Below are 12,841 nucleotides of genomic sequence, written 5' to 3' on the forward strand. Positions count from 1 at the left end.
CGTTCCCCCCTCCCCAATTTCCCTCTACATGCCGACCGGCAACCCTTGGTCCTGTAGGGCGAGGAAATGGTGAGAATGGCGGCGTTTCCGTTAGTGTCAGCCGAGATGGGGAGGGCAAGGGGGAGGGGCGTGAATGGAGGGATGGAGGGGTTAAAGGGATGAGGATGCGCTCGGGCTCATAGGGAAGGTTGGGTTTGAGTCTGATGATGACAAGTGTGTGTGTTTTGAGTAAAGTGCAACCACAAGGCAAGTTTCAGCGATCCGTGCAGTGACCTTGAAGGGTGACGATCTCTGGTCAGTGGTTGAATCCCTTGAATCCCTATCCACTACAATTCTTCATTTGCTCTCCAAACAGCATTGTCACCACAAACCTATTTGATCACGTGCGAACCCAAGTCCGAGGTCCGAGGTCCCAGGTCCGTGGGATGCTTCCTGTGTCTTGCGTCTCAGTTTCAATTCATGGTATGATGATATTTGCGCCCGTGTACCGTGTGCGTTTCAACTGAGCGTCCCAAGTCGAATCTCGCGGATTGCGATTGCGAGCGTCGCCGAACGCCTCCCAACTTGTTGTTATCGGCATTGTCCAACCCAACACCTACACCTACACCCACACCGTTGCCCACCTCTTAAAGCCGGCCAGGCAAATTTCAACTTGGCACAAAGGACGCGAACAATGGACTGTGCATGTGGGTGGCGGCAGGGCACGGGGGGCCTCGGTTGGGGTTGGGCTGGCAACATTCCCCGGGCGGACTTGGCCCAGAGGCGCAGATACTAACCCTGCTTACCTCCTTATCGGGCAAGCTGACAATATTACGTATGTGATACGCACGACGGGCGTAGGCGTGGGCTTGGCAGGTTGCGCTGGGGTGAGCGGGGCGCGAGCTTGGCCATGTTATGAGATGTGATGCGAATGCAGCCCCTGGGCGTCACCAGCACCACTGCAGGACACGTGCACGATCGCTTGGTATCAGGAGCTAAGAGCTATCTACAGTCATCACGTTTATCTGCTCCTTGGCACATTTCATACAGATAACTAGGAGGTAGGTTGACACCGCCCAGCTGGGCCTGGGCCGGTGGGGTTGCACAGGGCGAGGGCGGAGAGGGGAAAGGGGGCCAAAGGGGAAGGGGAAGAGGTTGGCGGGGCAAGCGCGCACGACGTCGACGTTTTGCGTATGCGCAGACGCATTCTTCACAGCCTCCACACGTCTTCGCTCCTCCGACCCCGGAGCCTCCTTACCAGAGTCCGACTGCTCCGACTGCTCCGAACCCCTCTTGCCAGTCCCGAACCTCCTCCCCTCCTCCCCTCCCCCTCCACTCTCCTCGTATCTGCGCGGTCCACATGCCGCGGAACCCACGCCCTACACGTCCTCGAGTGTAAAGCTCTCCCACCACCCCGGCTCAGCTGCGCCGGCGACCATGCGACCCTTCCCCTCCGGAATGGCTTGGAGATACTTGCCCGTCCAGGCTTTGATAGTGACGCGCCCGTCATCGAGGCGGTTCACCTCGAAAGTCTCCCATGCTCCCGGTGTATCGCGATTCGCGACGACCTTGTCCTGCTCCTGCTGCGCACTCATATATTTACCAGTGTACGCCTTGAACCGTGTTCCTCCAGGACAAGGTTCGAGCGTCCACGTCTCCCATGCACCGGCCCTCTCCCGGTCGTTGATCAGGTGTCCGTCGCCTTCGGCACACACGTAGCGCCCATTGACCATGGCCTTGATAGCCACTTGACGGGAACGGTGACATGGTCCGCGGCCGGGCCAGGGTTCGGTCGGCCGCAGCTCGGTGTGGGGCAGGCGGCCGCGGAACATGTTACCTCCGTCGCGGGTGAGGCGGAGGTAGTAGTCGGCCGTGCAGGGGGTACCGTCTTCGTCAAGGGCTGGATGGGGAAAGTCGGAGGGCTGGTCGGCGCTGGTTTCGGCTGTCGGTGCAATATGGTTTCCCTCGTTGTATTCGTCAAACATGGAGACGTAGAGGCCAACTCCGGTAGTTCCAAGGCGGGCAAGGTTGGTAAAGTGGTGCCAGTAAAAATCGCCATGGAGGCGCCGTCCTGTGGCCAGGTCGCCCGGCATTACACATGGCTGGTAATCGATGCCGAGGGAGTGTAGTTCCTCCGCATCACCCTTGTTGCACTCGCTAAAGTAAAAGTCGAGGTCCTTGGTGAGCGAGGCGCGCCCAACCATCCATGGCGAGATGCAGTCAAAGCTCCGGTACACGTCGTGGTAATTATCGCGGCTGTCGCTAATACCCTTGCGCCACCATGTTGGCACACCGCCAATAACATAGAGCCCGCAACTCTGGAGCCAGCGGATAACCTCGATGCACTCCTCGGGGCTGAAGGGGTGGTTATCATCATTGAAGCCGAATCCCCAAATAGCGACGACGGGCTTGCCGTTTTGGCGCGCATACACTGGCGACGAGGCGTATTGGCTCATCTTGGTCCGCCAGTCCTCGGGGAGTTCGGTACGCATCTTCTTCCACCCGCCAACGTCGTACATGCAATACCACTTGACTCCGGTTGCGACGGCGGCGTTGGCGACGTGCACGGTCGTGATATCGCGAGGAGGACCCTCGGGACCACAGGGTACGAAGCGCTGCAGAGCGGCGGCGTGGATCTCGGCTTCCTGCATCATCCGAAAGTGGGCATATACCGTCTGTGCGTCCATGTTGCTGAAGAGACGCGAGGGTGTTCCGTTTGGATATGGGGCGAAGGCAGTGTCGTGCTGTCGCTCGTAGTATCGCATGTCGGGCCACGAGATGACTGCACAGTTGCCCTTACACATTGGCTTGAGGCGGTCCGGCGCCCAATGCCAGTATCCCTTGAGCGGCGAGCCGTCGCCCTCGCACGTAAACCAGCCTTGATAGCCGGTGACGACTTGGCCGATGATGTCGCCGTTGTTTGGTGCGCTGGGCTGGCACGGTCCTGTGCTCATGTTGGGGTAGGCGGGTGGAGGTGGAGGTGGGTTCTGTGGAGGCTGCTGGTGGTGCTGGGGAGCGTTTTGGTGGGGGTTGCCCTCATGGTGGAAGGGATTCCAGTGCATGAGTGAGTGAGAGAGTGAGTGAGAAATGAAGAGAGAGGTTCTAGACAGCGTTGGTTCTGACGTTTGCACGTGTCAGGCCCCGGTGTGATGCCGTTCCGTGCTGTGCCGTTGTTTTGTTGTTCGTTCTCCCGCAGTAACAAAGTGGAGGTCATTGCGGGCGGAGGGGGGGGGGGGGGGGGGGCGATCAGTGACGCAATGATCTGAGTGTGCCTCAAACCACGCGAGCGGCCCCTTGCGCCCTAACCTTGCCCCAACGATCAAGATCCGGCACCTGAAGATTGGATGATCGTTGATCGTCGATCATCTCGAGAAAATGGCACATGGCACAAGGCACAAGTACGTACCCCTCGCAGAGGTGCTCAGCTTCTAGCTCACAGCCTTGTCGCGCTGCCGAGCCTGCCGCCTACGACTCGCTGCGCTCGTCGCACACACTCGCTCACACCTATGCATCGCGCACCGCAATGCACGCCTCTAATCTACAAGTCCCCTATTAGACTATTAGACCCGGGCCTCAATGTTGATCTTGGGGTCGAGTGGGAGGACGATCATGGTCTGGTAGTTGGTCTTGGGGAACTCGTCCTGCGCAGCCGTGAGCTTGAAGTTGCGAATGACCTCGCCAATAACAAGCGTGAGCTGGAGGTACGCAAACTGCTCGCCGACGCAGCGATGGCGGCCAGCACCAAACGGCTGGTACGGCGACTCGGTACCCTTGGAGACGGCGCCGAAACCGTAGTCGACCTTCTCACCCGAGGTGTACTGCTCGTCGGCCGTCTTGGCGACACCACCATCGACGAGCCAGCGCAGCGGGTTCCAGCGGGATGCCTCCTCCCAGATCTTGGGGTCCATCTGCGAGACACCAGGGGCAGCAACGATAAAGTGGCCCTTGGGGATGACGTACGAGACGTTCTCAGAGGGCGCGGCCAGCGACTGAGGCACAACAATGGGCTGGAGGACCTTGCGGAGGATCGAGTGGATGGGAGCGTGGAGGCGAAGCGTCTCGCGAATGCAGCTGTCCATGAGCGGGAGCTTCTTGGTGTCGTCAAAGGTCATGGGGCGGAAGGTGCCGTCGGGGTTGCCAAATTTGTCAACCTGCTCCTGGTAGAGGCGCTGCTGGAGCTCCTGGTCGTGCGCGAGGTGGAGGAGGAACCAGGACGAGGTCGCGGACGAAGTGTGCTGGCCAGCCATGAGGAGGGCGATCATCATGTGCGCAACGTCGCGGTCGGTGAGCGGCGTGCCGTTGCGGTACACCGAGCCCTGGAGAGCCTGGATCATGTCGTTTTCGTGGTCGTACTCGCCGGTGCGGCGCTTGGCCATGATGCTCATGTAAAAGTCGGACATTTGCTTCTGGGCGCGGTCGCGGCGGCGGTATGAGGGAAGCGGGAGGTTGGGGAACATCATGTTGAGCGGGGTAAAGCCCTTGTCGAGGTCCTCGAGGAGCTTGGCAAAGTGGAGGCTCATGCTCTCGCGAATTTCCTTGCCCTGCAGCGTGCGGCCAGCCGTGAGCACGATAAGCTGTGCCATCATGTGCAAAACGTCGACAGTCTTGGGTCCAGGGTTGGCCTTGGAGAGCTTGAGCTCCTTGGCAAAGTACTGGTGGCACTCGGGGGGCATGAGCTCGGTGTACGACTGGAGAGCCTCAGTCGTCAGGCCGTGCTTGATAAACTTCTTCTGCTGCATGAGCATGTCGTTGGGGCAGTCGTAGACGACACCCTTGCCGAACACGGGGGTCGTGAGGGGAGTGTACGCGTCCTCGGCCGAGACGTGCGAGACCTTGCCGCCAAGCGAGAGGTTGTTGCCCTTGGGTCCGAGAGCGACAGTCATGCGGCGACCGAGGAGGATGAAGGTGAAGACGTCTCCGTACTGTGGTTAGCAGCGGTCGAGGCGTGGTAACGTTAGGTAAGCCAGGCTGGGGTGTAGCTGAGGCAAGTTGAGCTGGTTCGACGAGCGCTAAACCAGCAATGCAGAGCAGAGGCCAGCCGCCAGCCGCCAGCCCCGCGCAAACATCCAACGAGCTGCGAACTGGGATCGCCGATCTCTCCGCACCCGACGTCGAACGGCAATCAATTGAATTGCGACCGCATGCTCAGCCAATTCAATGAGCCGCACAGACGTCCAAGTCACACCCTCCGCTGGGTCCATTCCGCAACTGCCATGCCAGCTGCCAACTCGACTCGACTCACCTTCTCACGGCACTCGAACATGAACTTGTACGGGTCGACACCATAGTACGCCGCGGAGCCAAACCAGGGAATGTAGTGGAAGACCACGGGGGGTGCCGTGGGGTCCTTGGGCACGAGCTTGGGTCAGCCATCGAGCGCAGTCGAGCGAAGCGAGATTGTGGTGGTTGATGTGGTACAGCTGAGGCTTCGCTGCCCGTCCATAGTCCACTGCACTGGGACTCGCTTCTCGCAGTGTTGCGCAAGTCGCTCGCCGCTCCCGGCCGACTCACCAATTGCCGGAGGACATTGAGCACGATCGCGACGAATGGCACGCCGACGATCAGTCCAACAATCTTGAGGGGGAGGGGCAGGGCCTGCGCCCAGGCGACAACGGGTTCGATGTGCTCCATGGCAGTGTTGCTGGTGGGAGATGGAGTAACATCAACTTATTATTGCGGCGGATTTGAGCGCGGCGCGTTAGCTGGGAGCGTGTCGCGTCTATCCTACCACACAGAACGGGGTGCTGACAGCACACTGAAAACAAAAGGCACATGTTTTCCCTGACCGCCCGGGACATCGTACGTTTGACGCCTTGCCTCCCCTGGTTCAACTAAAGGAATAGGTGAGCCGTGTAGAACAATGATTATGAAAAATTAGTCCCGGTCAACTCTCTCAACTACCCACGTCCCCACTCTATGGCCCTGAGTGGAGTGAGCGTGGATAGAGGCTAAGTCCCGGATCTCACGGGTTTCCCAGGTAACCCCGTCCATCAGTCCATCAGTCCATCAGCCCATCAGTCCATCTTCTCTATCGTGCCACAACACAATAGTCTACACGTGTTCACGCGTCAAGCATGCATCGCGAACCTCGAGCGCTACACTACTGTGACCACTGAGATGATACGAGAGGACGAAACTCGCCCAGCGACTCTGTGCTACTCTCTACAAATGAACAACAGTCCATTTTTCGGTGCTCCTCCAAAACAAACAACGCCAACAACAGTCCACGAATAAACCTCCCTATGCTCCCATGCTCCCATGCTTCTCTGACCATCGTCCCATGTCGGCGCTTACTCATCCTCGTCCAGCTCGTCCTCCTCCTCGTCCGTTTCCCACTCCGCTTCACCTGCACCAGGGCCACTGTGTGGCCCCGGCCGTGGGAGTGGTCCTTGACTTCCTTCGTGCGGATGTGACAGTCTCCGCTGGTCGACGTGGTATGGCACACCAGGTGGACCGTGGTGGTCGTTCGAACGAATCGGTCCTCGGTAATGACCACGCGGCGGACCAGGATGAATGGGGAACGCCGGGTTAGGCAGGAACCCCGCCGGCGGAGGGCCATACGGACCAGGCGCGTGTGGGTGATGTGATGGATGAACCATGTGCGGTGGCGGCATAGGTGGCCCGTGCGCTGGATGAGGAGGATGGCCGGGGTATCCATAAGCACCTGGTTGTGGTGGGCCACGACCCATCATCGAGGGACCAGGTGGAGGGTGCTGTCGCGCATGGTGATTGCCCATCGCATTTTGCTGCTGGTTGTTCTGGTGGTGCACTTTGGCATGGCGCTTGAGATTGGACTGTACCGAGAACTTACGTCCACACGTAGGATCCGGGCAAACGTACGGGCGCTCACCAGTATCTGCAATGTCAGCTGCCATTCTAGCGAGTGAAACGCACGGCTGTATGTATGGATGCGCAGTGAACTGGGGCGGGTAAACGCCTTCTTGCAGTACTGGCAGGGGTATTTTGGCCCTGTCGGTCCCCCAGAGGGCTTTGCGGGGCTGCCAGCCGGCTGATCGTCCTCCATGCTGTCCTTGCGTTCCGCATCTGCCACGCGCCGTGCCGACTCGGCAAGTACCTCCATTCCGCGCATGCCGGGGTCGCCCTTGGTCTCAGGCTCATCTTCAGACACCAGGCCAAAAGATGGGCGACGTGCCCCAGGCAGGGGCGCGACAAGGGCAGCGCGACGATCGCGCACAGGAGCCACCGACTCTGGCTCCTGTATCAAGTGGTTGGCAAACGTTGCCGAGATGTTGGACTCTGTAGACTCGCGGCGAGCAATGTATGGGACATCGCGGTCGTGAGGAGTGTCGTGATTGAATAATCGCCCGCTCTGCGCAAGCGTAGCGTCACCACTCTGGACCATGATCTGCTCTGCTAGGGAAGACCGACGGGGGGCAGGCGCAGTAGGCTCTGGTGATGGCGGACCCGTCAGAGATAAGCGCTGGCCTGGCTGCGCGCTCGGATGTGGTGGCCCACCGGGAGTGTTTTCTGGGCGCGGAAACAGCGAGAGACGCCTGTCGGTAGGGGAGCGGGCGCGCAAGGGCGTCGGGGCCTCCGACGGGGGGCTACGCTCGCCCGCGTGAAGGTCGGCAAACTTGCTCGACAGGGGGCCTGTCATAGGTGAGCTGCGCGACGAGGCGTGGTGGTCAAACATCAAGTCCGGCGACATCCGAGACGTCAACGGCGTGCCACTGATGGAACCGCGCATGGTGGGCGGCGGGTAGAGCATGCCCCGCAGTCCGCCACCGCCACCGCCGCTGCCGCTGGCGCTACCTGACAGCGTCGCCGGGTACGAGGCGTTGCGGCTCTGCGCCTGCCACTTGAGGCGCGCCGTCTCGTCTGCATCTGGCGGGATGGGTGGAAGGTCGGATCGACGGCGCTTGTAGTCGGGTTCGCCGCCACGAGCACTGAACGATGACGACCTCGAAAATCCGCTGGAACGGTCATCGGGGGCCCACCATCCTGGGCTGTCGGCGGTGGATGAAGTCATGGACGAAAATCGTGATGTGCGCGACGTAGGCGAGTCGAGAGTGGACGTGCTCAACTGCGTAGATGACTTGATCCCTCCAAAGAACGAAGCCCCGAACGGAGACATGAGCGACGGCTGATCAGCCGCATTGAGCAGTGCCTTGATGCCTGGGAGGCTAACGCTGTCGCTGCGCTCCTGGCGCTCCGGTACCAGGTCCGGCTGTAGAGGATCCTCGCGAATGCGGCGAAGAGGGTGCCGCGAGGTAGGATCATAACCTTCTTCTTCTGGCGTAGATTCCATGGGATCGAAGCGAGATGCTCGTCGCTGAATCATCGGAGGACGGGCACCTGGTGGGGTTGCAGAGGCTGATTGAAGTGGTGCCGAGAAGGTGAAGACGTCCTTCGACGGAGGGAAGGCAGAAGCCGTTCGGTTCACGTGCGTTGAAGGTGATTGAACGCGAGCTTGCATTGACGAATCCGCTGAGTGATATTTGGGACTGTTTGATGCAGTTGACATCGGCGGCGTTTCCGAACCGTGAGACAGCTGTTGTTTGTGCGACATTGTGGATGACAGGGAGTGAGATGGATGGAGTGGAAGGTAAGGTTGAGATGGCGATAAGTGAACAAACGAGGTGATGCGAGGGAAGGAGGACGAGAAGGGAAGGATGAGGGATGGGATCAAAGGGATAAGCGGCGGTGACAAGAGAGAGAGAGCGTGTCCGAAGAGGGTTGGGGTTGTTCGGAGCAGAAAGTGACCGAATGCCGGGGGGAGTGGTGGTGATGATGTGTATTGTGTGTAAAGACGACGACCACGGTGAGGGTGTGGTTGGGCGCACAGATCGGATTGACGTGGGACCGGGGATCAGATGGCGATCGACAAGGGGCATTCAAGCAAAAACGTAAAAGAGTACCAAACGCAGGTGTCAATCCAAGGGGTAAAAAGACGCCATACAAGTTTGTGCCGGCAAGTCGCGTCGTCCGCAGCCAGAGAGTGAACGAGAACCGCAAAGGGCGTACAAGTTAGGCGTACGCGTAGACGCGTAGATGTTGGAACGGGACGAGATGAGCCGATGAGGAAGAGAGATGGAAGATGCAAGTCGAATCCAAGCGAATAGGCGAGTGGGGGGTATGAACGACAAGTTTCAGGACAAGGTGGGTTGATGGGAACCAAAGCGGTGGTTAGCGCCAGTGTCTTTGCGGTGGTAGAATGGAGAGAGTCCACAGTCTAGAGGATGAATGGGAATGGATGAAAGATAGAGACACGAAGCAAGCTGGGGAAGAGGGGGTAAACGGGTAGACGGTGATGAATGGAATGAGAAAATGGGGGTTCAAGATGATGGGCAAGAATGATCAATACGGTCATGTCGTCTAGAGTCCCATCCAGTGATACCTTGCAACCTTGCCTTGCTTCTCACTCTTGCCACATTCTCCTCACAGACTTCTACACTCTAGACAACAAGCAAAAAAGGGGTGGCGGCGTGTACAGCCCCCCATCTAGCACACCGCAACATTTCGCCGAGGCGCGCGGACTGCCAGACGAGGGGGGGGGGGGGAGGAGGGGCGGTGCGCACGCTCGCAGCCTATGGTCTGGGCAATCGATCCACAGACCCAGAGGTACCGTTTGGGTCCATGTCAGCCTTGACCCCCCTCCTTTGATCAGCCAACCACGCCGCCAGCCGCCACCTTACGCACTGGCTCGGGGCGGATAGGGCATGGAGGACAATCCTGGCGCAATGGCCACCGGGTCTCCGGCTCGGAGCTGTCAAGCTGTCAAGGGATCGAGGCGTCTCGTGCTTCCATAGCAGGTCCGTGCCTTCGCCCACCCTTGTAATATTGTTGCAGCGTCCTCCCCTCAATGTCTCATCCTTCGAGACGTAGGGCATGGCGCGATGCGGTCCAAGAGTCAAGGGGTGTCGTGTGTGTGTGCTGGGGACAAGGGTAATGCAAAGCATGGGTTGGTGGCCTGGTAGTGGCCGTGCTGAGTGCCAAGACTGCGCGATTCCCCACTTTGTCCGTGACGATCACACCAACGACACCACCGACGATCACCCTCACTCGGTCCCGAACATCCCCGCGACCAACTATACAGATCATCATGGGGTCTCCATGTCGATCTCTCAAGAGCATCTTGTGTCTTCTTCCTCGTCTACTCTGCAACATTCGACTCATGGAAATGCAAGGCAAAAGGGATGAAAAACAAGGGCACTTTATGACTCACCGATTCAGGCGCGGGATGCGGATTGGATCGCACTCGTTATATGGGGTGGGGATGCGAGTGCTGGCTGGCACAAGCACAGATAGGTGGGCAATGGAGGGACCGGTGGCCAAGAGGGCCGAAACCGGTGTTGTGGATGGATGTTCGGATGCTCGGACGCGCGTGTGGTGTGGATGTGGATGTGGATGGAGTGGGTGATTGATGATTGATGATGAGGATCGGCGAGATGCGAAATGGAAGATGGCGAAGAGGCGGTGTTCTGTCCTACTGTCCTAACGAGGATGAGGAGGAGGAAGAGGAGGGGGAAGAGGAAGAGGACAGGCAGGGTACGGGGGTACGAGGGTACGAGGGTATGGGGGTACGAGGGTATGAGGGTATCAAGGGGGGATAGAGCAAAAGTTGGGGGCAAGGAGGGATGCGAGGGATGCGGGATGCAAGGGATCTGATCTACCCAGAGTGGTGGGTTGATCAAAGTCAAGGATAGGTAGGCCGAGGCAGCAGAGGGCAGGCGGTACAGGGTGAAAGGGTGGAAAGTGGCGGCGTCGTGGCGTGTGGTAGGTGGGATTAGGGGTTGGTATCCGTGGTAGCCCTGCGGAGAGGCAGAAGGTTGAAGACAGAGGGGGGGAATGAAGAAGGAACAAGGAGATGACGAAAGTGACAGAGTGGCCAAAGTCGAAGGTTTGATGATCGCTTCGCTCACACAATCCCTCGGTCGAGTATATTGTTCAAGTATTGAATTATCGGCAGAGCCGTAAAACCTAAAGCTATCCAATTCCGACTTTGAGAGCGACGATCACTAAGATGACCAAATCACCAACCGCGTGATGAATGTGATGATGCCGATAAAAGGAGAGGTCTCTCGTCTCTCAAAAGTGAAAGCGGGAAGAGTTGGAACGGGGGGAATTGTTTAGGTATCGGTTCAGGCAGCTGCAAAGCCGTTTCCTTATTCTCCTATATTCTTTCCTCTGGCAGCCTCTAGGCCTCTAGCTTCTTCTCTCTAGGTCTGCTAGCGAGCAAGGTCCGAGCTCTGAGGACGCAGAGGACCGAGGGACAAACAGGCACAGTTGTACTCCTTTACTCTGGCCGGATCTGGCCCCGATCGTAATGTACACTGTGTCCTTGTGCCAAAGCTGCGGGCAAGCTGCCCGGTTGAGCGGCCAGTCGGCCAGTGATCCAAGGAGCGGCTGATCCAGATGGTATTGCCGATGGACCTGGAACTGGTTGTCCTTGAATGCTTGTCGTTACAAAAACAAGGACCGCGACTGTGATGGGCGGGACCTAAGCGAGACGTGTGTGAGGGATGCGCACAAGCACAAGCACAAGCACAAGCACAAGCACAAGAACGAGCACAAACACAAGCACACAAACAACAGGCGAGTGTGTCGATCAGCGGGCAATGTCGGAGTCGCTGTTGTCGGCAATGCGGCCGATTCGGGTGGTGAGGGGTGAGAGGCAGTGGGTTGGCAGGCAAGAGACGATGGATGAAGCACTGGTGAGGCTGACGGATGTAGTAGACTGAGGCTGAAACTCAATATTGATTCCAAGGACTGTCGAGGGTCAGAGTCAAGAGGGTGAAGAGAGAGGGTCAGAGATCAGAGACCAATACGATACGGCAAACGTCGGTTCAGCCTTGGCGTAGTATCTAGATTAAGCCTGAAATGTCAGCGATCCAGCGATCATCTACCAGCTGCCTGCTGCTAGACCTTGCCAATACCAAGTCTGCGCCATGAGCCGCCGGGCAGTTGCAGGGGTTTGGCATTTGGCAAACTGTGCTGTATTCTCTCCAGCTCTGGAGCTACCCTCTTACATGGCAAAAGTGACCTGAATCGCAGCTGTCACAAGCATCCGACAAGACCTTCAGAACCTGACATGATCTGACACCCCTGCAGGCCACTATCCTGGCTCTACTAAAGCTTGCAGTGCAGGGAGGAATACAGGGCTGAGGGATGATACTGGGGGACGAGGGGAAGGGACAGCCCAACGGACCGAAGGGAAGCAGGGATACGAGGAGGGTTCTTTTTGTATCAAACTGTTTGTGGCTATATAGCTACATGAATTGAGAGGGGTTACGGCCGGCCAGCCGCGGAAATCCCCGCAGTAACAGAAGAGTGCTATGCCAAGAGCCAAGAAAACAGAGAAGCCCACGACCCAAACGGGTTTACGGCGGACCCTCGAACCCTCACTCAGAGATTCTGACCCTTGGACCCTAAATTAGGCGATCAGCAGCTCTGTGTATTTACAAACGAGCATGCATGCCGCTTCTACCAGCTACCAGATCTGGTGCGGAATCTCCGACGAGGGCTGCGGGCTGATTGCCTTACAGAAGCAGTACAGTACAGTATGCATGCCCCGCTTCATAACAGCGAAAACGGTTTCACTCGAATGCTCTTGGGAGTGTGGTGGTGTGCTGCGGGTGTTGACTCGGCAGGCACGAGATCTAGCGATCTACAGCTGAACTAATGATTACTAGTTTAGAGTTGATCATCTTCCGTGCATAAGATCAGAGGAATCAGATGTACAGTAGATCCGCAGATCTATTGCCAACAATCCAACAGTGGCACGCAAACGTTACCGGTCGGGTCCACCGATCCGCCAATCCGTCAATCCACCAATCCGCGATCCGCGATCCGCTGGGATGCTGGCATGGTGGGGTCCCAGGTTCCAGGTCCCATCATCCAG

The 12,841-nt window shown here is 58.2% G+C and overlaps 3 protein-coding genes across 3 annotated transcripts; all 3 read right to left on the minus strand.

Annotated features, from left to right (window-relative positions):
- Positions 1 to 1,358: 1,358 nt before the first annotated feature.
- Positions 1,359 to 2,933, minus strand: CcaverHIS019_0407170 (uncharacterized protein; the record flags this gene model as incomplete). Its single annotated transcript, XM_060600583.1, has 1 exon — positions 1,359 to 2,933. One exon carries the CDS (start codon positions 2,931 to 2,933, stop codon positions 1,359 to 1,361), a length of 1,575 nt encoding a protein of 524 aa, XP_060457162.1.
- Positions 2,934 to 3,539: 606 nt separating this feature from the next.
- ERG11 (uncharacterized protein) lies at positions 3,540 to 5,610 on the minus strand (the record flags this gene model as incomplete). The annotated part of the gene is made up of 3 exons (XM_060600584.1): positions 3,540 to 4,901; positions 5,222 to 5,338; positions 5,491 to 5,610. The coding sequence occupies 3 exons, from the start codon at positions 5,608 to 5,610 to the stop codon at positions 3,540 to 3,542; spliced, it is 1,599 nt and encodes a 532-aa protein (XP_060457163.1).
- Positions 5,611 to 6,269: 659 nt separating this feature from the next.
- Positions 6,270 to 8,248, minus strand: CcaverHIS019_0407190 (uncharacterized protein; the record flags this gene model as incomplete). The annotated part of the gene is made up of 2 exons (XM_060600585.1): positions 6,270 to 6,835; positions 6,874 to 8,248. The coding sequence occupies 2 exons, from the start codon at positions 8,246 to 8,248 to the stop codon at positions 6,270 to 6,272; spliced, it is 1,941 nt and encodes a 646-aa protein (XP_060457164.1).
- Positions 8,249 to 12,841: the final 4,593 nt, after the last annotated feature.

Source organism: Cutaneotrichosporon cavernicola (genome assembly GCF_030864355.1).
Source record: "Cutaneotrichosporon cavernicola HIS019 DNA, chromosome: 4".
Lineage (NCBI taxonomy): Eukaryota > Fungi > Basidiomycota > Tremellomycetes > Trichosporonales > Trichosporonaceae > Cutaneotrichosporon > Cutaneotrichosporon cavernicola.